At 51.2% G+C, this 22673-nt stretch overlaps 7 protein-coding genes across 7 annotated transcripts; 4 read left to right on the top strand and 3 right to left on the bottom strand.

Moving 5' to 3' along the window:
* Nucleotides 1-683: 683 nt before the first annotated feature.
* LY79DRAFT_518336 (alpha glucoside transporter) lies at nucleotides 684-2596 on the bottom strand (the record flags this gene model as incomplete). Its single annotated transcript, XM_060555026.1, has 5 exons — nucleotides 684-872; nucleotides 962-1353; nucleotides 1418-1755; nucleotides 1815-2290; nucleotides 2369-2596. The coding sequence occupies 5 exons, from the start codon at nucleotides 2594-2596 to the stop codon at nucleotides 684-686; spliced, it is 1623 nt and encodes a 540-aa protein (XP_060412681.1).
* Nucleotides 2597-7129: 4533 nt separating this feature from the next.
* LY79DRAFT_558037 (uncharacterized protein) lies at nucleotides 7130-7737 on the top strand. The gene is made up of 2 exons (XM_060558153.1): nucleotides 7130-7239; nucleotides 7294-7737. Exons 1-2 carry the CDS (start codon nucleotides 7237-7239, stop codon nucleotides 7528-7530), a joined length of 240 nt encoding a protein of 79 aa, XP_060412680.1. The 5' UTR covers nucleotides 7130-7236; the 3' UTR covers nucleotides 7531-7737.
* A 1957-nt stretch (nucleotides 7738-9694) lies between these two features.
* Nucleotides 9695-11389, top strand: LY79DRAFT_670866 (general substrate transporter; the record flags this gene model as incomplete). The annotated part of the gene is made up of 3 exons (XM_060563835.1): nucleotides 9695-9860; nucleotides 9952-10134; nucleotides 10227-11389. 3 exons carry the CDS (start codon nucleotides 9695-9697, stop codon nucleotides 11387-11389), a joined length of 1512 nt encoding a protein of 503 aa, XP_060412679.1.
* A 1763-nt stretch (nucleotides 11390-13152) lies between these two features.
* Nucleotides 13153-14718, bottom strand: LY79DRAFT_670865 (CFEM domain-containing protein; the record flags this gene model as incomplete). The annotated part of the gene is made up of 4 exons (XM_060563834.1): nucleotides 13153-13582; nucleotides 13636-14311; nucleotides 14377-14512; nucleotides 14641-14718. 4 exons carry the CDS (start codon nucleotides 14716-14718, stop codon nucleotides 13153-13155), a joined length of 1320 nt encoding a protein of 439 aa, XP_060412678.1.
* A 1437-nt stretch (nucleotides 14719-16155) lies between these two features.
* Nucleotides 16156-18084, top strand: LY79DRAFT_558031 (FAD binding domain-containing protein). The gene is made up of 3 exons (XM_060558152.1): nucleotides 16156-16459; nucleotides 16519-16719; nucleotides 16799-18084. Exons 1-3 carry the CDS (start codon nucleotides 16206-16208, stop codon nucleotides 18042-18044), a joined length of 1701 nt encoding a protein of 566 aa, XP_060412677.1. The 5' UTR covers nucleotides 16156-16205; the 3' UTR covers nucleotides 18045-18084.
* Nucleotides 18085-18957: 873 nt separating this feature from the next.
* LY79DRAFT_591321 (HET domain-containing protein) lies at nucleotides 18958-19941 on the top strand (the record flags this gene model as incomplete). Its single annotated transcript, XM_060561265.1, has 3 exons — nucleotides 18958-19200; nucleotides 19231-19716; nucleotides 19870-19941. The coding sequence occupies 3 exons, from the start codon at nucleotides 18958-18960 to the stop codon at nucleotides 19939-19941; spliced, it is 801 nt and encodes a 266-aa protein (XP_060412676.1).
* Nucleotides 19942-20306: 365 nt separating this feature from the next.
* On the bottom strand, nucleotides 20307-21754 carry LY79DRAFT_558029 (uncharacterized protein). The gene is made up of 2 exons (XM_060558151.1): nucleotides 20756-21754; nucleotides 20307-20705 (listed from the first exon to the last, which is right to left on the bottom strand). Exons 1-2 carry the CDS (start codon nucleotides 21695-21697, stop codon nucleotides 20637-20639), a joined length of 1011 nt encoding a protein of 336 aa, XP_060412675.1. The 5' UTR covers nucleotides 21698-21754; the 3' UTR covers nucleotides 20307-20636.
* Nucleotides 21755-22673: the final 919 nt, after the last annotated feature.

The raw sequence follows: 22673 nt of genomic DNA, 5'->3' as shown, positions 1-22673 counted from the left end.
AGATCTGATTCGATGCAGTTTTTAACCTATTCATTACTCGGCATAACCCTCATTTTTCCGAAGTCTTCCGTCGCTTGACTCGGCAGTTCATGCCGCAGTTGTGGTGAGACAGGCCTCTAGTCCTGGTTCACATCTCCAAGTTGATGTCGGCATGACGGTGGAAAGATGGCACAGAACGTCTCGACTCAAGACAACATCAGCCACAAATGGTTCGAAAAGACCACTTGGCGCAACCCTGAATATACGAATACCCTATCCTGAGGTAGGTCCAGTTGGATGACGACTGCTGCCATGAGATCACACCCCCTTGCAGCCACCAGGACCCGTGACTACCTGCCGCCCGGAGGCTTCGCAACGTGAGCTGAGCGGCGTGGTCGAGGTGAGCCAGATACATTGTAGACAAAACTGCTATTAGACTGTTGGCAACCGCGTGATTGTATTGGTATATGGTAAAGACTCTTGCTGCTGGACATTACTATGCCAAAACTTTGCCCTCTTTCTGGGTCAGGAAGCGGACGTCGGAAATTCTGATGACATACGCTTTCACGCTTTCACTTTACCCCCATTTCTCTCTTAAATATCCCTCAAGCTGGGGTTGCTTTGAATGCATCACTCATTAGTCGAGCCTGTATACTCTGGTTTGGTCAAGGACCTAATCTTAGCACAAAAGCCGCAGCCCCCATCTACTCGTCATCGTTAATGTCGATAACGGTATCCTTCCATTTACGAGCCGGGATGCGTCGCTTGAACATGATGTCGATCTCACGGAAGGACCGGCCCTTCATCTCCGGCAACCAGATGTATGATATGACGAAGCAGACGAAACCGGTTGCACCCCAGACGTAGCCACACCTGCCGCCCAGGTCGACGCCCTAAACAATGTAATGTTAGTAAATTTGATTGCTTATTGCAGGACTTTTCGGACAAAGAGGGGAAAGGCGGATGGGAGGGCGCATCATACCGTCGGGTTCAGCATGTAGGTTGCGAGGAAGATGCAAGGGATGTTGACGGCGTAGTAAGCCGCACGCCCGATACCGGTGGTAAGGGGGCGGAGGCGGATAGCCGACGTCTCGGCAATGATGACCCACGAAGCGGGGGCAGGTCCCAGCGTGAAGCCGACCGAGACGATGAGACCCAGCGAGGCCATGGCCAAAGAGGCGGCGTCGGAATCGCCGACGGAACCGGCGATGCCGAGGGCGATCAGGAAGCCGACGTTGATCAGCGAGCCCCAAACGTAGATGGTGCGTCGGCCGAGGTAGGTGGTGAGGATCCAGGAAAGCATGACGAAAATGGTCTGAAGGGCGGAGGTGATGAGACCGAGGGCGAAGGCGAGGTTAGAGCCGATGCCAGCCTCTGTTTAGTATGCGTTAGCCCAGATGAAACATCAGCTAATGGGAGTTAAACGGGCGAAGCTCACGTCTGAAGAAGTAAACGGCCTGGTTGGCGATGAGGTTACCGGTGAGATTCTGGGCGGCGTAGACACCGCAGACAATGAGGGTGCGGTATCTGTCAGTGCCCTTGAACAGCTCTGCGTAGCTGGGATCCTTGACGCTCTTCTCGTTGTCGATGGTACGGCGCATCATGGCAATGGACTCGTCGATGCTCGTGCGGTCCGTTGAGCGGCCGAGGCGGCGGACGGACTTTGCGGCTTCCTCGAGGCGTCCCTTGCGAACCAGCCACCAAGGGGACTCGGGGGCGATGAAGAGGAGGATGGCGAGGGGTGTGGGGAACATCCATTGAAGGGCGATAGGTACCCTGTTTCACTCCTTGTCAGGCAGGTGTCAATGACGGTCAGGAAGGGGAGGGGCACAAACTTCCATGCGCTCGAGTCACTCTTGCTCTCGTAGACGTAGCAGACACCGCCGACGATGATGGCGCCAATGGCCCAGAACATCTGGAGCATCTGGGTGGCAGGGGCTCTCAGCCTCATGGGGACGATCTCGGAGCAGTAGGCGGGGGCGTTGGCAATGAAGATGCCCCAGGGAATGCCCTCGAGAAGCTGGGAAACAAACATGACGGCGAGGGAGTTGGCGAAGTAGAAGATGAAGATGAAGGCGTTGAGGAGCATGAGGCCGGAGATGGTGGCCCAGCGGTATCCGATGCGGCTGGAGATGGGACCGGCGAGGCAGACGCCGATGATGGCGCCGAGGGGGCCGCCGACCTGGAGGGCGGACTGCCACGAGGCCTCGATTTGATATTTGCCTTCCCTGTCGAGGACACCAAACTCTTCCTTGAACTGGTCCATGGCGACGAAGGCGCCCATGAGGAAGACGCAGTACGACTCCATGATCTGGTAGGCGTCGCATGCTTGTCAGCGGCAACTCGGTGGAGAAGTGGTTGGGGGCGGGGGGGTCGGAAGCAAGCTTACAATGGTGGTGGACATGGTGAAGGCCCAGAGGGAGGCCATGGGGTAGAGCTTGACGGCCTCGAGGACTCCCATGTTTTGCTCGGCCTGCTCGGCCTCGATGGCGTCGGCCTTGAAGTCGGCGGCCTTGGCCTTCTCGTCGACCTCGGAGACATGGTTGACGTCGGCGGTGTAGGACTCGACCTTTGTGGGGTCTTCGCCGGGCGGCTTGGAGTCGGTCTGGTTGCTCATGTTTGCTGAACCTCGGGGAGATGGGGGGGGGGGAGAGGGAGGGGGAGAGAGAGGGATGGAATGAAGGATGAAGTGAAGGAGGAGGACACAGAGAGAAGATAAGGACGCAGAAAAAAAAAACGGAGCTGGAGCTGGGCTGCATGTTATTAAAAGTCTTGTCTTTCTCGCTTATCCAGTCTCGTCTCTGACTCTCCCCCCCCCCCCCCCCCCCCTCCTCTCTCTGTCCGTCCCTCTCTGTCTCTCTTTGTCCCTCTCCGTCCCTCTCTGTCTCCAACCCAATGCAACCACTACACATGGAAACAAACGGACGACAGGAACTGGGATGTGAATCCTGCCCCAGCTTGGGGTGAACCCATGCATAGCTGTGCCGTACAACTGTGTTTCCCCGCTAACCCCATCCTCCCCCAATCCTCTTCCCCGCCCGCCCCCCGCAAAGGCGCTCCACAACTCCCCGTAAAACCCCAGAGTAACCCCGCCTCCGTTCCTCGTTAGCGTCGGATATCGGGCCCCAATGGAGCGAGCCCGGCAGAGAATCCTCCTGCACCTGCACGTGGACGCGCTCCAATAGGAGGAGATGATATATGTTCCAATGTGCAAGGGTCGGGATGTATTCGTAATTTCGGGCCTAATACTACGTAAGCTCACCATTACTTTGCACGGAGTTGCAATGGGCTGGGACCGGGGGGCCAGCTTGTCATGGCTTGAAATGGTTCACATGTGCTTTGCACGATGGTAATGTGACCTGCAATCATTATTGGACCTAGGCACGTGGTATTCGGGTGTTTTACGGATACTCAGGTCTTTCTCTCCTTGATGGATCCGGCCGAGTCGTCCCCGATTGAAGAGAATAAACACGAAAAGAAAAAACAAAAGAGGCGTAAATTTGCCAATCTAGCCTGCTTTCCCCATCCGCATCTCGGTGAGCACTAGGCCGACCACCGAACCCGAGTTTCTACCCGCTACCGCCGCCCCGAGGTCAGCAATCTTGTTTCAAGGATATCGTTAATTGATAGCATTGCCCTTGCATGCGTGTGCCTGCACGCGGACCAACGCGCAACTTCGACGGCGACCAACCGTTGTCGCTGGCCAATTGTGGTCATCTTTAGGCTAAAGCGCGGTGAGAACTCCACCATTGGCTCCTTTCCGCCGGCCGTGGATAGGTTAGCGTAATTACTTGGTGCACCATTGTGTTTTTTCTCCCTTTTTCTAGTTGGATGCTTCCCGACGGTCTGGACGGGCGGCGGCAAGAACAGGACACCGCACTAGTCACGGGCACCTGCAGTCTTCACTCTTCACCAGATAGGCTCGCTCTAGTTTCGTTTCATTTCGCATCCGGGGAATGAGTGAGAAAGAGAAAGAGAGAGAGAGAGAAAGAGGAGGGCGGGGGTCATGCGTCCTTCTTGCATCGCGCTCCGATTCGTGCGCCACCTCGGACAGCAAAAAGGTCTGCAACGGCGCGTCTTCCCATCACGCGAAATGCCCGCACCGTTGAGCGGTCGGCGCTTCTCGTCGTCGCTGCAGCCGTCCCCGACATCGAAAAAAGTAACTTGTCGTCGAGTCGGCGTGGTTGTCGAGTTGGTTCGGTCTGACTCGTCTACAGGGGGGAGCCAACGCTATTCAGAACACCGACTGGCTGTAGAAAGAAAACTGTGCCGCGTCGTATGAAACCTGCCATGTCGCGAAGCGGCTAGCAGCGCACGAGGCTATTCCTGGACCCTGGGCCTGATGGGCTGCCGGGCTTGAGCCAGCATCCATCGTCGTTTGTTCCGCGGTTCTTTGGAAACGAACCCGGCGCTGGGTTGATCTCGGTGGTATTCTTACGTTGGCAAGGCTGCACAGATGCCCATGCTAAATGGCTCATGCCGTGGTCCATGTGTTTGTTGGTGGGAGTAGCACCTTGAGTGTTTATGTGCGGCTGAGGAAGGGGGGCGGCAGCAGTGGCGCATGCGGTTTCTCGTCAACGTGCGACGGTCTTTGTGTCGCGTGCAACAATCTGGGTGTCACCAATCGCATCCCCAAATCGCCGCAGCTCGATATCCCATTGTCTGCATTGTTCGTCTCTATACTTGGCCTCGCGTCACGCTCGCTGCTACGCAGTTTTTCTGTTTCTGGGAGTCTTCTGCACGACCCCGTGCGTTCTTATCCGCATCGTTGGCGCCGGGGGTTCATACACCCTGTATCTCACTGCGTCGCAGGAAGCAGACTCCTACCGGGGTTTCGGTACCGTGAGGCTCGTTCCTGTGGTTTGGGTTGCAGCTGGGCCCCCTTCAGAGGGACGCCAAGGACAAGCTACCCGTTTTCCCAGCAATGAAAAGGAGGGGGGCCTGGGAAACACAAAAGATTGGCCGTAACACCTCCAATACGTAGCCCACAAGGCAGGCTTGGCTGTCCTTCTTATCTTATGTTCGTCGTCCCCATCCGGTATGGTGCGCCGTCAGCACAAACATGTATAGAGAAGCAGCCAGGCCGAGCCTGAGTACCTACATGAGCCTCCCAACGTTGCAGCATGCCAATGCACTAAAACAAAGCTGTAGAAAACTCACCCAGCAAGATGATCTGCCCCGGACAGAAAGCATCCAAAACATGCCGCATGGTACATTAGTTATACACACCATTATACTCATGAATCATGGGAATCCGAATGACGATAAAGCATATGTCTGTGGCTGTGATACCAGTGACAATACGGGTTCGAATATGCCTGTCTAGGCATGTTTATCCTTAATCCGAGGGAGGTACTAAGGCAACGTGTTTTGCCACACCCTCTTAAATTCCGATCTCTTCTCCTACCCCCAAAGTCTGATTTTCTCTAATATATTTCCACTAAACTATTCGGGTACAGACAAATCACCCACCGCCTCAAGGCCGGGTGGGCGAGATGAGCATGTCACTTGGACACATAACATATAGTAGATCCAGAGAATCTGTTAGCGGTATAATATGCAGGTACGTTTCTAGTGGTTTCCGCCCTTAGTTCACGCTCTGTCGAATAAAGGTCAAGCTGTTACTTACCCGTTGGGGGCAATGTGTCGAATTCCGTTACTGAAAGGGTTATCCGTATCACACTAGGTGGCCTGGTTTATTTTCCTTCTCTTTGTGTAATATGTGACTTACGTTATGGTCTACGATTGTTGTCTCCCATCTGATATATCTTGGCAGCGCCGAGTATAATATGTCGCTGTTCCGAAACCGTACAGGAGGCAATCAGCCTCGCAGAAAATTCTGTCAGACATCATCATCGGCGATCGCTGCTGACTATGAGAACGAAGCCCCAGCTATCAGCTTAAACATCATATCTTGCGTCTCTCGAAACCATCAGTCCAGCCTTGAATCAAGACCAAAACCCCCCTAAGCTACAGTCTCTTGGATGATCTAGACAATCCACTAGCTTCAACGGGCTAAACTGCAGTGGCCTTAACACCTTGCCGATGGTCTAGCACCTTCCCTAAATGAACTACTAGCGTCCACCGACGGTACATGTATATGTAAGACTCGAAGCGCCATATTTCTTTGATTCTTTCCTCCCGGCAAGGGCAGTGTGAAAATCAACTTCGAGGTTCAAGTTATATTCAGTGCTTAATACCACAGAGCCACGGGGAGTCATCGGAAATCAAGTACAACCAGTGTTGCACGCTCCATTACTGTTTGAGCTTGGATCCATTATATGTAGTGCAAAGATGCTTAATACTAAGCTTTTAACCCTTTCCTTTGGTGGAGTCTAATATAAAATATGTATCGTCTGAAGTCTCCACCGTAAGGTACCGTACCGTCCTACTACCTTTCCATATTAGGACAGTTGTTGCCACTGTTTGTGCTAACAATGCCCAGATACCATGCCACTCTCAAGATCTGTCCGTGGAGGGACGCAATGTTGTTGCCTCAAGCTATAGGTGTAATGGCCGTTGATCACAGTTTTTTTCGGAGACTTGGCCACGCGTTCAAACTGACTGGCCTCAACAAGTCTCACAAAAGACGATGACTGATCATACCAATGCTCCATATTTTACTAATTCTTGAAGCGGCTTGTTTTTCGGGGGCAGACCCTCGATTATTATGTATCGGTCAACCTCACGCTGTATAGCTTCCTCTTGACCGGCTCGTAATATCCGACGTCAGTCAGCAGTCCAAGTCGCCAAGTCTGCGGCGTGCATAACGTGTAGCACTTTGCGTTTCCTACTTAACATAGCGTTTGCAGGTTGGTGTACGTTTAAGCTTACACGGCAGCCGAAAGATGAAGAAGTGCGATATCTTCTGCAATTGAAACGAGTCAATGGTACGCAGCATTCTTGTCATTGAAGAAAGAAATGGGCGAAAGCCCTTGGGAGATAATGGGCAAATATGGAGAAAAGACGGAGTGGTACCAGAAGCACACATACTAAGAATGGGACGAAGAGCAGTTGAGTTTATAACGGGATCTTGATAATGTTTCGCAGTATTGCAATGGAGCGGGATTACTTTCGTCTTGTATCTCGAAATATTATCAAACTTGGTCACGTGCAATGTCACCTGGAACAAGTTAGATTTTATATGGAGATCCGACTATGAAAACCCGACTTTCAGCAGTGCAAATAAATTTGCAGAAGCTCTGACGTACTCATGTCCAGCGAACTCGCACTCCGCCTCAAGAGAAATTACTAGCAATGGTAGAAGTGCTTATCGATCAGGGAGCCAGACGCGACGCAACTAACAAGTAGCAGGAAGCACACCCGTTCGACCAGGAAGCTTTCAATGCAGCCAGTAAGGAAGAAAGCACTGATGAAATTAAGGGCGCTGGCCAAACAATCCATTGGAGCAATTGCGACCGTGCATACCAAAAGAAATGCGAAGGGGGCGTTTGGTTCGGCATGCCCAAGGATGGAGGGTGGGTAAAAGTCTTGCCGGGTTATTCAGTCTATTTCATCAGAGGGGCAAATGGGGAGGTTAGACGCACTTAAAATTTGGCTCCCATCAAGTTAGCTTCTCTCGTCCAATTGTGATCATGAAACCCAATATCCAAGGAGCAGTCGTTTTGTCGGCATTGACGAGCTTGTTGAACGTTGCAGTCGGTCATTGGCCTATGGTGCGTTGTACGATGAGATTTGGTCTCCTCCACTGGCAGGACGATAGTGCTCAGAGTACTTGAAAGCACCTCTGTGTTTGCCCTGGCTGACACATTGTTGAGATAGGTGGCCAAGGCCTGTACTCTGGATGACTTGCGCTTACGAGGCGAGGTAAGTCAAAGCACCCGCTTTCCAATCACCCCCACTTTGCGATCACCTATTTACACCAAAACTGCTCTTTTTTACTATAGCTTTAACTATATAACCCTAGTCTTAATAATTCTAAGAAAATTATTATATATAGATAATTATATAAAACGTTTATATACTAGTTATATAATTTTTTTACTAAGTATAGGTAAAGTATTAGCTACTTAAAGCTAAAGTAGTAAAAATGTTAAGGTTTTAGTATATTTTACTAGTATTCCTTAACAGTATAAAAATCTATATAACTTTAGAATTATAAAGTAAAAAAACCTATAATATTTTATATAGTTACTTTATAGTATAAAGTATATATTTACTAGCTTATACTATAGACTATACTAGTTATACTATAGTATATACTTAAATATAAAATTTACTAAGAAACTTTTCTTAGAGAAATTTTAACTTACTTATATAAGCTTATATAAGACTATATATTTTATATAAAAAATATAACTACTTAATATAGTAGATAATATAGCTATTTATAAAGTTTTAAGCTTATACTACTAGTAAATACTAAGTTATAGCTAATAATAATTTACTAGTATTTTAGTATATCTTTATATAAAACCTTATATCTTAAGTTATACTAATAAGAATAAAGTAAAAAAACCTAGTATAATAAAAGTAAGTATTTAACTAACTATAGGAATTTTTATAGAATTAGAGAAGCTAAGGTTATACTGTTATAGCTATAGTAAAAAGGAGTAGTTTTGGTGTATTTTAGTGTATTTTGGTGGGAAATAGGTGATCGCCAAGTGGGGGTGATCGGAAAGCGGGTGCTTTGACTTATGTGCAGCGGCTTCCAGCGAAGCCACATACGCTTGTGTGCTCTGAGACAGACCTGTCTCCGACAACTTCCAAGTTCTCCGCTTCATGGACGCTTCTGGCTACTGTGTACGGTGCCCCAATCTAGTGTTCACCAATTTGTTCGTCCCCGAATCTCAATTAAGTATGCTCTGCCTCAATCTCATCCGTACGGAACCTCCCACGGGTTGCGTGTTGCTATTTCACTTTCACCTCCTCTCTACTAGTCTTTCCTCGGTGCATTGTCGAGATGTTTCGCAGGTAGAAGAGTTAGAAGATAGACCTGCATGTTTCGTCCAGCAACACGCAAAGTGAACCTTTTCTCTCTTCCTCACCGCTAGGGTACCAAATGCGCTTCACGCATAGGCTGTGACCCACAGTACGTCTGGTACTTTGATATAGAGTGACTGGTCTGAGCAATCTTGCTATATAACTGTACACCGGAGATTATCAATACTCATATTTTAAAGCGAGTTCCATGGCTATACGGCCAGAGAAGTACTGCTCAATGAGTTGCTTCTAGAGCACTATTGGGTACCACCCCAAAGTAACTATTTGCCAGGGGATGGGTTCTGTACTAGATAGCGTATAAGGCGGGAGTAATCCGGGGTATAAATGATATGAAGCGGTAGTGGCTAGCGGGGAAAGATGGGGGATCGAATAGGAGTACCTCCTTTTCTTGTTAGGTCCGGGAAATACCGATGGATCTGCGTTGTCTACCGTGCCGTGTTAACCGGAGGTCATGCAGACCACGCAGCGCGCCAACACGGAAAAACAAGTTTGGTTCTCTGGATTCTCCGTAGAGCTGGGGCGAAGTATAGATATATAATGATGTTACCCTCCGCCCGCGTTCTGGTCTTCGTGTGAGCTACTCCAAATAAGGGACAAGGAAAAGAGAGAAGAGACTTACTTTTTTCACCTTCTTCCTTGCCGGGACCATTTAATTGACTCTCGCCGCTTGTTCCTTTCCACCTTCTCTTCTCGAGTAAACTTATGCTGGCAAAGACGAGTTTCCGCCCAGACTGTGCAGAATCAGCCCACCATGTCGTACTTTGGCCTTCGGGGAAAGTCCCTCAGTATCACACTGAGTATAGTCGCAGCCACGGCCTTCGCTCTCCAGGGCTACGACCAAGCCGTCATGAACGGTCTACTGACCCTGGATACCTTCAGACACCAGTTTCCCCAGTTGAAGAACGCCGATATTGAGGGTACGCACGCATTTGTTGTCTTTTTCAGCTTTGCTTCTGGATCCCTTTGCGACATAATGGCGGCTAATCGAGTGTTTTGCTTCTCTTCCAGGTACTGCCGTGGCCATTTACGAAGTTGGGTGCGCGATTGGAGCGCTGTCTTGCGCTTTCATTGGTGACGTTATCGGTCGTCGTCGCACCATCTTCATTGCCGGATGCATCGTCATTATTGGTGTCGTGATACAGAGCAGCTCGTTCTCTCTCGGCCAGCTCATTGCTTCCAGAATCATCACAGGTTTGTCAGCTCCTAGTTCCTGATCTGCTGTATGGGCAACCTCGCAAGTGCAAACCTTGCTGACTGGCGGATCTTCCCTCTCTCCGCCACAGGTCTCGGGGTCGGTGCCTTTACTGCTACCGTCCCTATGTGGGTGTCCGAGTGCTCTAGTGCTAAAGAACGTGGTCGCCGTGTGCTTCTGCAGGGCTTCTTCGCCATTGGGGGCATTGTGGTTGCCTCGTGGATGGAGTTCGGCCTCTACTTCGTCGAAAACAACCAAGTGAACTTTCGCTTTCCCATCGCCTTCCAGGGCTTATTCGCCATCATCATCACCTCTCTCGTCATGTTACTACCCGAGTCCCCTCGTTGGCTCATCAAACAGGGGCGCTTTGAGGATGCGAAGAAGGTCATGGCTGCTCTCGAGGGCCTCCCGGAAGACTCCGAGGTCATCAACGAGGAGCTTTCCCTCATCCGCGACGCTTACGTAGAGGAGCAGCACCAGGCTGGATCCGTATTTGCTATGGGACCTGAGCGCCAATTTCACCGTGCCGCACTCGCTGTTGGTCTCGCCGTTCTTGCTCAGATGTCTGGCATAAACATTGTCACCTTCTATTCCACAACCATTTTCGAGCAGCAACTCAACTACTCGCCTACCGAATCTCGCATCTTTTCTGCGTGCATACAGGTCTGGCAGTTCATTTCTGCCGGGTTTGCTCTTGTACTCATTGACAAGTTTGGTCGTCGAAAGCTGCTCATGGCTGGTGCTTTGGGCATGTGCGTTGCTCAGACTTCACTTGCAGGTCTTATGTCCGATCGGGCCGACAAGTCTGCTGCTGAAGCCGCCATCTTCTTCTACTTCGTTGCCATGTTTTTCTTCCCCGTCGGTCTTTTCCTTCTGCCTTTTATGTATGCTGCTGAGATAGCGCCTCTAAATATTCGTGCCCAGGTCACCGCCATCAGTGCCTGCGCCAACTGGTTATTCAACTTCCTTGTTGCTGAAGTGTCCCCTCATGCCATGGAAAACATTGGTTACAGATACTACATTGTCTATTCTTGCATCACTCTCTTTACTTTCGTAGTTCTATTCTTCTTTTACCCAGAGACCAAGGGTCGTACTTTGGAGGAGATCGATGACATCTTTATTCAGTCAAAGAGTATCTGGGATCCAGTGAAAGTCGAGAAGAATTTGCCTAGGAATGCTGTGGCGCTGGCTGAGCGTATTCACAATGTCCACGATGGGGAGAAACAAAACGCAACTCACGCAGAGCACGTGTAAGGAAACTTGACAGGCTACATTCAAACAACAATAGATGTATTTTAACACGCTTCGAGAACTGAAATAATGACGGCCCTTCTGTGTACATTCCCTCCTAAGTGTTACATGTAGAACTCATAGTTGACGCTATAGCTGGTGAAAATTTCTTTGGGTGAGTTTTGCCTAAAATAAAACATGGACAAAAAGAAACAGCAATAGGAAACCGCTGATATATCTGATTATCCCGCATATTCAGTGCTATAGCGTCTTTGAACTCCTATCTACTATAATGAATACATCGAGAATCTGAAGAGTCACAGACCAACGGGATGCTGGACCAGAAGAAGAAACCGGCGGATAAGACAATTAACTACCTAGAGAGGTATATGTATGTTTAAGGGCTGCTCTGAGCCTGGAAGAGGGTCAGGAGGTGATTCAAGTCCACTATCCCCTCCTTCTTTCTCCCCTATTATACAGCTAACTCCCATGTCTCTTCAGGTACCTGTAAGTCCTTTGAATTCTCTAGGAGATGACAAACCGTCTTCTGAGACAGCCCTCTCACTTGTCAGTGTATACGGCTATACGTCAGAGCTGTGGGTAATCATAAAAGAATCACGCCAGACGAATTTCTGGAACAAATGAACAGAAAATACTGAAATCCTCGGATAATTAGTACAGGTGTTAGAACACTAATCCGACCATATTCGTACGCATGAGTTAGTTGCCAGAAGCTCGATATAACTGGCTACGTTTCCAGCCAGCTAGACCACTAGACTTAGAGAATTAATGCCTTTTACAACCACGTCTTGTTGATGCATCAACCCATCTATAGTCCTTACAACAACAGGAGATATTTATCTGGATTGAATAAGGCTCTGAAACAGGATCTGGAGAAGGTGCAAACGAATCGCGAAGTGGCTGAGCGGCATTTCAATCTCATTGTGGGATATCATCTCAAAGTAGCCATTCCTTCTGTCATCGAAATCAAGCCAAGTCCGATATACACCTCGAATCGAGGAATCTCATCCTCAATGTATCATGAAACACTCCATTCCCAGCAGAACCCAGATTCAAAGTTTCTAGAACGCTGTGGACAGAAATTGGCGGGCAAGAACGGGTCATATTGACCACCTTCAGTAAGACTCGTTGTACGTGCGTTGTCTGAACCTTCACTATATGGCTCGTTTATGGTCCGGAAAGGAGGCACCTCTGCATCAGTTCACTGAAAAGGGGCAGGGTTGAATGATTTCTTTCCGGCTTTCAGTGTTCGACACCCTAATCAGAGGCATACAGAAGACGCACAAGCCAGCAGCAGATGCATTGTTCATGCAATGTGCATACATAATACATAACTAATGATACCCCGAGGCATTGAGTTGAAAACCCTGCAAAGCCACTTGTGGCCCGTGAATAACTAAAGGATTACTTATGTAGATGATATCTTAGTTACGCGGAATGCACAGGAGTATTGGGCTTATAATCCAGAAGACAACATACAACCAACTTCCCAAGCACTCCTCCAAGATCAGCTATGTGTTGGATACACTGGTCGGTTACAGATAAAAACAACTTTTTGAACAGAGCGGTTGATGCGACAGGAATACCGTGATGCAATTGTGCTACGTTGAACAACACCTAGTCCAGATTATTTACGTACATTGCAATCTCTAGAGAATGTGCGTTGAATATATCTAACATGTTTTTTATTGACAAAAGAAATGAAATTTCAAATCGTTCTATACGTGATAGCTACTCATATATCTCATAATATGTCTGCAAACCCCTTAATGGTGCGCTCTCCCTGGCCTCTGGATATCTTTCATTGGCACAAGATCCGTTTCATCACTGTCGCTGTAAGAGACAAGGAAGGTTTTCTGGAACTTGATTTGCCGGTCTCCGCCTTCCGGGGCTGGGTCGTTCCTGTTTACCGAGACGACGCCGATGGTGCGTGGATGGCTTTCCACTGTTCTTGACCTGTTGTCACTGCCGTACTGCTTGTAGTACTGTCTTCCCTTGCTCCGGAGCGTCGATCCAGACATGGATGGGAACATCTTCACGAGGATCATTCGCATAGAGGGCAGGCATGCGCACATGATGCCCACGGATACTTCAATCGTGCTCCATACACTGACGTCCAAGAAATCCATTGTGGCATTGTGTCCCTTTGCAAAATCAACAAGTGATTGCAGGCGAATAATGCTCACGACAGTCATACTTGTCGAGCGTTAGCTGACACTCGGCCGGTGTTGGAAGACAGATGAACTCACAATGTGCCAATGACAAACATTAGCACCACGCCGACTTTCTTCTTCCAATGGAGCTTTAGAGACCTCAATTGCCAGAGCGGAATCGCCAGCATCCAAAGATCCAAGGCAATGCTGATTGAGGCATTCGACCAACTGACGGCATTGGCATCCGCGCAACTGCCTTCGTGCAGCCCATCCCACTTAGTCCAGAAGTAATGGATCGGTTTGCATTGGAAAACAGCGGTGAGGACGAAAGCCAAACCCCATGCAATGATAAAGATGGCCGTTCCCCAGAGAATGCGCTGCACTTCTCGAGCCGGGAAGATGCGCATGTAAAAGAAGATGATGGCGAGCTTCACCAGAGCGGCCTGCAGGAAGTACAGCCACGCCATAAGGTAGAAGTAGAAGAGCACGTTGGTGATCTGCTGCGGATGAAGCGTCCAGATGTCCCTGCCCAGGCCGTTGGCGGTCGTGCCGTGGACGGTGATGATGATGCTCGGCATGGCGGCGATCAGCGTCGCCAGGACGAACCAGTCATCCCAGCCGATGTCGAGGCCGGCGAAGAAGATTTTGTACGCGAAACGACCCGAGACGCAGATTGCCGCCATGACAGCCATGATGATGGACAAGACCACGTATCCCTCAGCCCGGTTGCGCACGGGGGCACCGCAGTTCGTAAGACTGGCATTCTTGGTAGCTGCGTGTTTGTTTGTGATTAGACGTCGAAGCTCCTCGTCGTTATAAGAGGCGCAGAAGACCTACCAAGAGATTCGGTTATAGTGCAGGTAGCTGACACGCAAAGAGTAACGTTGAGCTGAAATTGCTCATCGGTACAGATGCAAGTCTGGTTCGTGGGAGCACAGAGGCCACCGCGGAAAGCGCTGGCGATGCATTTCGTCTGGGAGAGATGAGTACGCCATTAGTTAAACTCGCTAGTTTCCCGTAGCTTCTGATCTGCATAGGTTCCTGTGCGGAAAACTCCAGCGCTGAAGACGTAAGAAAAAGCAATAATAAGGGATAACTCACGGCACAGGCCGGATAACTAGGCTTGTTGCTGTTGGAGGCTGTTTGCTGCGCCTGTACGGCGAGAACGCCAAGGGCCATGGCTAACACGAGACGAAGAAAGGAGGCCATGTTTGGTTGGTAGGTGCTTCAATCTCGAGAGGGGGGGGGGGGGGGATCCCCATGGATCCGGATGAACATCCCTTCATAAATGAAATCGATGGCGTTCTTGCTTGCAGATATTTCCGATCCTCCATGTGGCAGCCAGCCCATTCCCGATCCTCTATGTGGCAGCCCATTCAGGTCCAGCCCTCGGTGATTGTCGCCATCATCGTAAAGAATTCTAGGGCACGACACTAGTTCATCCCTTGCTTGGGCCGATGAGACGCCATCCCCTCAGATTACGCACCTCTGGTGGACGGTGACACTCTCATGAGAACCCCCGAACAGGGGCTCTATCAGCGCTTCAACCGGACTAGCAGGGCTCTCATCGACAGCCCACACGGGGAAATAGCCGATGATAGTCGACGGCATGCTCCTTGGCGGCCCGAACTGGAACCAGCTCCGATCTACTGTGTAGCCAAGAGCCCCTGCAGCATAAGCGCAGGAAAGGCGGAGCGGTGGCACAGGCTACAGCACCCGCATAAGTCCGGATTCCCGGAAATTAGGACCATAGAATCTCGCAGATTGGTTCCATTCGAGACTAGTCTTTTGAGAACGCTCTAGGGCACGTGGCATCCACATCGCTCACTGGTGGTGCTAAGCTGGAAACGGGGCAGACTATTACTCTGTATGCTGCAAAGAAAAGGCCTGTCGCTGCAACCATCGTTGTGGGACGTAGACTGACAGGTGCTCGGACGTGCAGCAGACCGATTACACGCAATCGATAACTTGATATAGTCCCCCTGAGCCAAGGAGTCCACTTGTAGTTGAATCAGTCTCAACCGTTCTCCATGACCCCAATCAATTCCCAGCAGCTTTGGGGCTGTGCGCAGTGAGGTGGATGGAATGGGGAAGGAGATCGGTACCCGGACGGGAGGCAATGTCCCTCCCCGCGCAAGGGTTTATAGACTCCGGCCCGCCGGGGGCCACCGATTGACTTTCCCGGTCGCCTCCGGGGCGTCGTATGCACAACGTTAGCGTATCGTGTCTTTGATCAACCCATGCGAGAATATGTGGCAATCGCATGTAGCCCTACCCATAATAGGCAGCTCCCCGACTATGCTGCGATAACTGGGTGTCGTTGGACAAGGATCCCGCAGTGTGGCCGTGCACTCGATCCAGTTCGAGGTATCTCGCCCGCAGTCTATCGATCATGTAGTGTCGGGGAGCATCCGATTGCTATTCCTTGATATCATCTCGCGTGGTATTCAGTGGACGAACAGGCAAAAGGGGTGGAGATGGTTTCGTTGCGACCGAGGTAGAGCTCGCCAACTGCTCGGATAGTGGCGACGACGCAGGAGCAAGGTCAACTGATGCGAGGAATATATGAGTTGCACTGGCGGTCACACTTCTTGTTGCTCGCACTTGACTTGTCACCCTCCATTCTCTTACCTCCTTTGGTTGTTTGTCCAACTCAAGCCATTAACATGAGGATCTCTTATCTGGCCGTAGCCACCGCCTTGGTTACACTCACCTCGGCCGCCGTCGCCCCCACGCAACAGTGTCGCTGCTTGCCTGGTGATGCGTGCTGGCCGTCGACTGCCTCTTGGGATGGGCTGAACGCCACCGTCAGTGGACGTCTGGTCGCGACCGCCCCCATTGGCTCGCCATGCCATGATCCCACCTACGACGCCGCCGCCTGCGAGGCGTTGCAGTCATCCTGGTCGAACCCCTTGACCCAGTTCGTCTCCCGCTCCCACCACACGCAACTGACGAAGTCCTAACCTTGTTTTGCACTAGCATCCCATCTTCCTCGTCTGTGATGCAGACGTACTTTGCCAACCAGTCCTGCGACCCCTTCACTGATAGAGCCGTCCCTTGTACCCTTGGCAACTATGTCAGCTATGCTGTCGATGTCCAAAGCGCGGCAGATGTGAGCAACGCTCTCAAGTTTGCCAAGGCCAACAACATCCGTGTCGTTTTTCGTAACACCGGCCATGAGTAAGTGACTGATCACTGACGGCTGAAGCCGTATAATACTTGCTTCTCCGAGACAGTGGCTGACTTTCGGGTTCTGTAGCTTCCTTGGTCGATCCACTGGCGCTGGTGCCCTGGCCATCTGGACCAACCACCTGAAGTCGATGGACTTCACCACCTGGTCTGACGAGTATTACTCCGGCCCCGCCGTCAAAGTTGGTGCTGGTGTCCTCGGATACGAGGTGCTCGAGGCGGCGCACGCCGAGGGACTTGCAGTTGTCTCTGGCGAGTGTGCCACCGTCGGTCTCGCTGGCGGATTCATCCAGGGCGGAGGCCACAGCGCTCTATCCACCGAGTTCGGTCTCGCCGCCGACCAGACGCTTGCGTTCGACGTCGTCACCGCGGATGGCGAGACCGTCGTTGCGTCTCCCTCGCAGAACGCAGATCTGTACTGGGCCCTCAGCGGCGGTGGCGGCGGAACCTTCGGCGTCGTCACCGCTGTCACTGTCCGCGCCCACCCGGAAGAGACCGTTGGCGGTGCGGCCTTCCAGCTCCTTGCCGCGAGCACCACGCCCGAGAAGTTCAGCGCCGCCGTCTCCAAGTTCCACGAGCTGCTGCCCGCCATGACTGACAACGGCGCCATGGCCGTCTTCCTCCACAATTCCCAGTTCCTGGCCCTCCGTCCTCTGACCGTCTGGAACTCGACTGCCGCCCACGTCCGCGATGTCGTGCTTGCCCCGTTCACCAAGGCGCTGGGGGAGATTGGCATTACCCTGGCGGTCGCGTACAGTGAGCTCTCGTACCGCGACCACTACGCCACTTACATGGGTCCCCTCCCCCAGGGCAATCTAGAGGTGACCCGCTACCAGTTCGGCGGCCGTCTCATCCCCCGCGAGGTCATCGAGAACGACAACGAGGCGTACCAGGTGGTCGTCAGAAACCTCACTGCCAACGGCGTTCTCCTCGCCGGCAGCGTTGCCCAGTACAACAAGCCGGCCGGCGCCCCCGACAACTCGGTACACCCTGCGTGGCGCAAGGCCGTCATGCAGCTCCAGCTGATCACCCAGTGGGATGACGCGGCGCCGTGGGCCGAAATGCAGGATTCGCAAAAGCGCATGACGGAGCAGTTCATGCCGCTCATCCAGTCCGTGACGCCCGGGAGCGCCTCGTACATGAATGAGGCCGACTTCAGGCAGCCGGACTGGCAGAACGCCTTCTTCGGTGACAACTACGCGAAGTTGCTGACCATCAAGAAGAAGTATGACCCTGAGTCGCTCTTCTATGTGCTCAAGGGTGTGGGAAGCGAGGCGTGGGATGTTGCACCCAATGGAAAGATGTGCCGGGCCTAAGTTCCCCCTCTCCCCAAGAGGCACCTAGCAATAATCACATTCGTTTATCCGTATTAAACTATGGAAGGCTGCCATATGGCGCCTGCGTGACAAACTATGTGACTGAGCTCATGCTGTATTTGTACACCCATGATGATGAAATGTTACTTGCTGCACTGAAATGTTATTGGCTGGTCGCATGGTAAGAGAGTTGCTCGTGCCAGAGAGAGCCTAGCTGCTATACTGAAGGATCCAAGATACAAGGCAGTCTCCCCGCTCGCAGCCGATTTCACATTGAGGCCTTTCTCCCGCTGCATCACTCCAGAGACAACCGAATCAGCGCTAGGTAATGGCGGGATGAGCAAATCCGCTCATGTGCATGGGCAACCCGAAAGCGCAACACTCTGCCGCGCATTCTCTCCAAGTTGCGCTTGGATAGCAACCACCACGGTCAGTTGCGACAGCGCACGCGCCGCCGTCTGTGCTAATATCTTGATCGGAACTGTCAAACTGTCAGTCGAAACCTTGAGGCATGCCGGACGATGTCCGCCCTAGAAGGCCTTTATGCGGCGTTGGACCGCGACACGAGGTCAATCAGACTATTGAGGTTTCAGCCCCCAAAAGAGAACGAGACCCTTCGTTGTACGCTCACCACCCATTCATTCACTTGACGACGCGCCTCATTTCATTGCGTTGTCTTATGTCTGGGGGGGCCCCGGACCCATGTCACGAAATTGAGATCAATGACGCAAAGTTTCGGGTTCGAGAGAACCTCTGGCACGCCCTTGGGCAGTTGGTTCACATCGCAAGCAAGAGGAAGAATTGCATTTCGGAGCAGAAGAAGTCCAGCACGAAGCTGCCGCAGTATCTCTGGATCGATGCAATCTGAGTCAATCAAGACGACACCGCGGAGCGCGGCCATCAAGTCGGCCTCATGAAAGACATCTTCTCTACGGCTCACCTTGTCATTGCTTGGATCGGACTGGAGGAAGGCAACGTTGGCCTGCTCTTCGACTACCTGCGAGGGCTGAAACACACGGCTAGGCGCGAGAGAAACCAATACCTGCGCTCCCAGAAGCGCAAGTTCGGCTTCAAGGACGCAAAGTGGTTTGTCACGCGGTCGTACTGGTCGAGGATCTGGGTCGTACAGGAGTTCGCGCTGGCGAGGGAGTCGTGGGTGCTTTGCGGGCCGTCGGCCATCTCCTAGGCAGCCCTGCAGCAGTTCCGTCCCTTTGGCATCTCACAGCAGACGAACCTATGGTTCAAGCACCTGTCGAAGCAAGAAACCCACCATAGCATCGAGAAGCACGTCGGGAGCTGCAGGGAGCTGTCGAGGTTGCGAAGGTCCTGGCAGACCGACCCGAAACGCCTCTCCTTCACCGACACGCTAGGGGCGCGGCCGCGCCTCACCAGGCTGCTGGTCTTCTCGAAAGACTACCATTGCACAGACCCTAGGGGTCGGGTCTATGGGCTCCTGGGTCTCACGGAGACTGAGGGCGAGGACCGAATCCTTGCCGACTACGACATCACACCTTTCCAGCTGTACCACCGCGTCATGTTTCACCTACAGCAACAGGGCCAGAAGTTCCAGTGCCAGCTCTTCCGCGCAAGACTTGCTCAGGGACTCCAGATCTGCGACCACGACGATCTTCCGACATCGGATTTCATCTACGAAGCGGTGGCCAGCCGTTGTGTCAATAAGCTATTTACAACGGAATCAAATATTTGGCGAGATCAGTTTTTGAACGATATTGTAAATCACCTTGAGTTGGAAGGAAACCGAGATGATCCACATGAATTTTATAATTGGGTGAAACACCACTTCCGGGCATTCCCTTCAGATCAGGACCCGGCAACCTGGGATCAGTTTGAGGATGCTCTTGGGGTGGCCCTAGGAATCACCGAGAAGAGAAAATGATGGCTTTGGGGTCTCCAAAGACGAATATGTCCGAGCAGAGAAGGCTAGAAGCAGTATTTCATTTGCTAGTGAAATATTTGTTCTTGTGTTGTTTTGTCTATCAGCGCAAGAATTACTTGACGCTATGGATTTAATACCATGAAGAATCTACAAGGAGTTCAAGTTTCATAAGAACGATTAATTGGAGACGATTACCAGAGTTATGAGTACGTGATCGGTCCAGATTCCTATGGAAATGTGTAAATATAATGTTACCAATATCACGGTAGTCTCTAGAACTCTTTTTCAGTATGTAACCTTGTTATCATCTTCGCATCACGTGTTTCTTGTAACCTTTCATTTGACACTACAGCACTCAAAGATTGCTCTATTTTTATAGCCTGACCTACAACCTTGGTTATATTTTCGGCTGTTTCAGGATTCATGATTGCGGTAGTTTAGTCTGTCGAAGCCTGTTCGATACGTCAAAATAGCTTCTTTTGTAAGACATGGTCAACCATCTGGTTTCTAACGGCTTTCAGATAAAGAGCCAAACATTCGAAGATGAAAAGTGCTTGTTATATCCATTATTTCATGTACGGTCATAACCTGCCTCTCTAATGTTGACAAATGTTGACAAATGATGCTATAACTCCATACTTCGAGACAACATTAAACGGTTGCATCATGTTCAACCGGCTCGATCGGCTTTATGGTCAGTAAACCGTATCTCTTTGTGTTTCATCATCATCGGGCATATTGGCAATCAGTACATATAGGGTTTCCTACAAGTCCTCGTTAGCAAGCTAGACAAGCTGGACTGCGTTCAACGTACTGTCTCTAAAGCCTTTAAGGCGCCGGTAGTGAATGAAGGCGTCGGCGTAATGTTGAAAGGATCCATATCGTTAAGGTCTTTGCGTAAGTAGCGGTCCCCGTTCTGTTCCTCCTTGGCATCTCTCTTCTCCTCCAAGGCTGAACACCTGCCCAAGTTGTTCAAGGAGATCTGGCCCTGGGACTGGCCTGTGATCTCTGCTAGTGGGAACGGTATCGCTTCCTGTGCGTGAGCCGTAACCCCTATGTTTACCGTTGCGACCTGGGATCCACGGCGGTGCTCCAGGTGATGATGTACGGCAAGACATTGATTCGTTCGGCTGTCAATGAATTGTGTGCCGCCAATCTGCAAGGGATACTGGTTGCAGGTTACTGAGATTTGCGTCTCTGGCAAGACATTCGCATCTCCGTCGATGCGTTTGAATGTGGTGGGCTGAAGCCATTCGAACATCCCCATCCCTTGGAGCGGGCTGAGATTTGCCTTCGGCCGTGTTTCCATGCCTCTTCGCTCGTTCCTTACCCGCTGCACTGGCCTTGACCTAAATGAACGATCCAAGGAAGAGCCTTCCGGACCTTCGGATTCCCAAGTCATCAGAAGGCATACAAGTCCCTTCGGCTTAAAGAGTTCGTCGTTCGTCTTGTCTATGAGCTTATTCATAGCCGTGCTATGTTGGATGCCCTTGGCAGTCTCAAAAGCCGTTCCAACTGCCATGGAGATAAAAATGTCGTAATGCGTATTATAGCACAAGTGTGCGAATCCGCTAAAGTCGATAGCTTGGGCACGAGGTTTGAGCTCGGCTAACCTGTTGAGCTGATTGATGAAAGTCGAGAATGCTTTTTCGTCTATACCGGCATTGCGTAAGGACGACGAATAATTGCAGACGAATCCTCGCGTGCGGTTCGTGATGCGCCGTTGGGGGATGATGACGGGGCTCGGCAACCGCATTAAAGACACCGCGTTGGGCGGCGGCGGCGATGGCGGCGGCGATGGCGGCGGCGATGGGGCGAGCATGTATGGCTTGGCCTCATGTTGTTGTAGAACATCCAGGTACTGCCGTAGTTCGCCGGCGTGGTCCGTAAACCGATTTCCTCGTCTTTTTACAGTTTGCGATTCTTCTCCCCCGGGGTTGAGTCCGCCGACATTGTTATCCCAAATCGGGTCTTCGTGCGGCGCTTTTCGTTTGTCCCTGAGGTATCGATAGCTCGTCGACGCCAACCCTCTCCCCCCGTTCGCACGCTGTGCAAGTTGAAGCTGAAGAGTGCGGATGATATCTTCAGGAGACTTCTGTATCTGGGGATTCTGTGTACTGCTCAGATAGTTTGACATGGTCAATACCACTGACACAGAACCCATTGCGAACGCAAGCGCCGTCGATTTTCATGGGGGTAAATCGTATATGCCCAGCTTTGATGAAGGTGGGAATGGGAAAGAGGTTCAATTTTTTGACGAATCCCATGCCAAGAGAGGCATTGGAGATTGGATATGGTACGCAGACAGAACCAATCAACGGGCAGATGTAACGAGAAGAGACTTCAAACCTTTTGACCCCTTTTCTGCTCTCATCTGAGCTAATGTGCATAGACGAGTGCGACGGGCGCACACAGAGCGCATATGCACGAGGGCTTGCGAATGCGAAGGGGACCGGGCCATCCACTCGGCTCCAGTGGCCAGCGGAAAGTTGGGACGACGTCGCCTGTAAGTGAGTACACGTGCCTCGGAATGGGTGCATCAATGGCAGCATCATTGATAGATGTGCAATCACGACGCCGCTTTCGGATTGCATCGAATCCTTCGAGGCGTCGGCATTCGGGGCGTTATGTTTGATTAACGGCTAGGCTCAACTCTGATATCGCGGCCAGCAAGAAACGGCAACTGTCCCATGCATGCCGGTACCATACTATGTATGCTACGTCACCTAGTG

The sequence above is a fragment of the Colletotrichum navitas genome (genome assembly GCF_030913465.1).
Source record: "Colletotrichum navitas strain CBS 125086 chromosome Unknown LY79scaffold_42, whole genome shotgun sequence".
NCBI lineage: Eukaryota > Fungi > Ascomycota > Sordariomycetes > Glomerellales > Glomerellaceae > Colletotrichum > Colletotrichum navitas.
The sequence above is the reverse complement of the archived record's forward strand: the minus strand, read 5'-3'. Positions and strand labels throughout refer to the sequence as shown.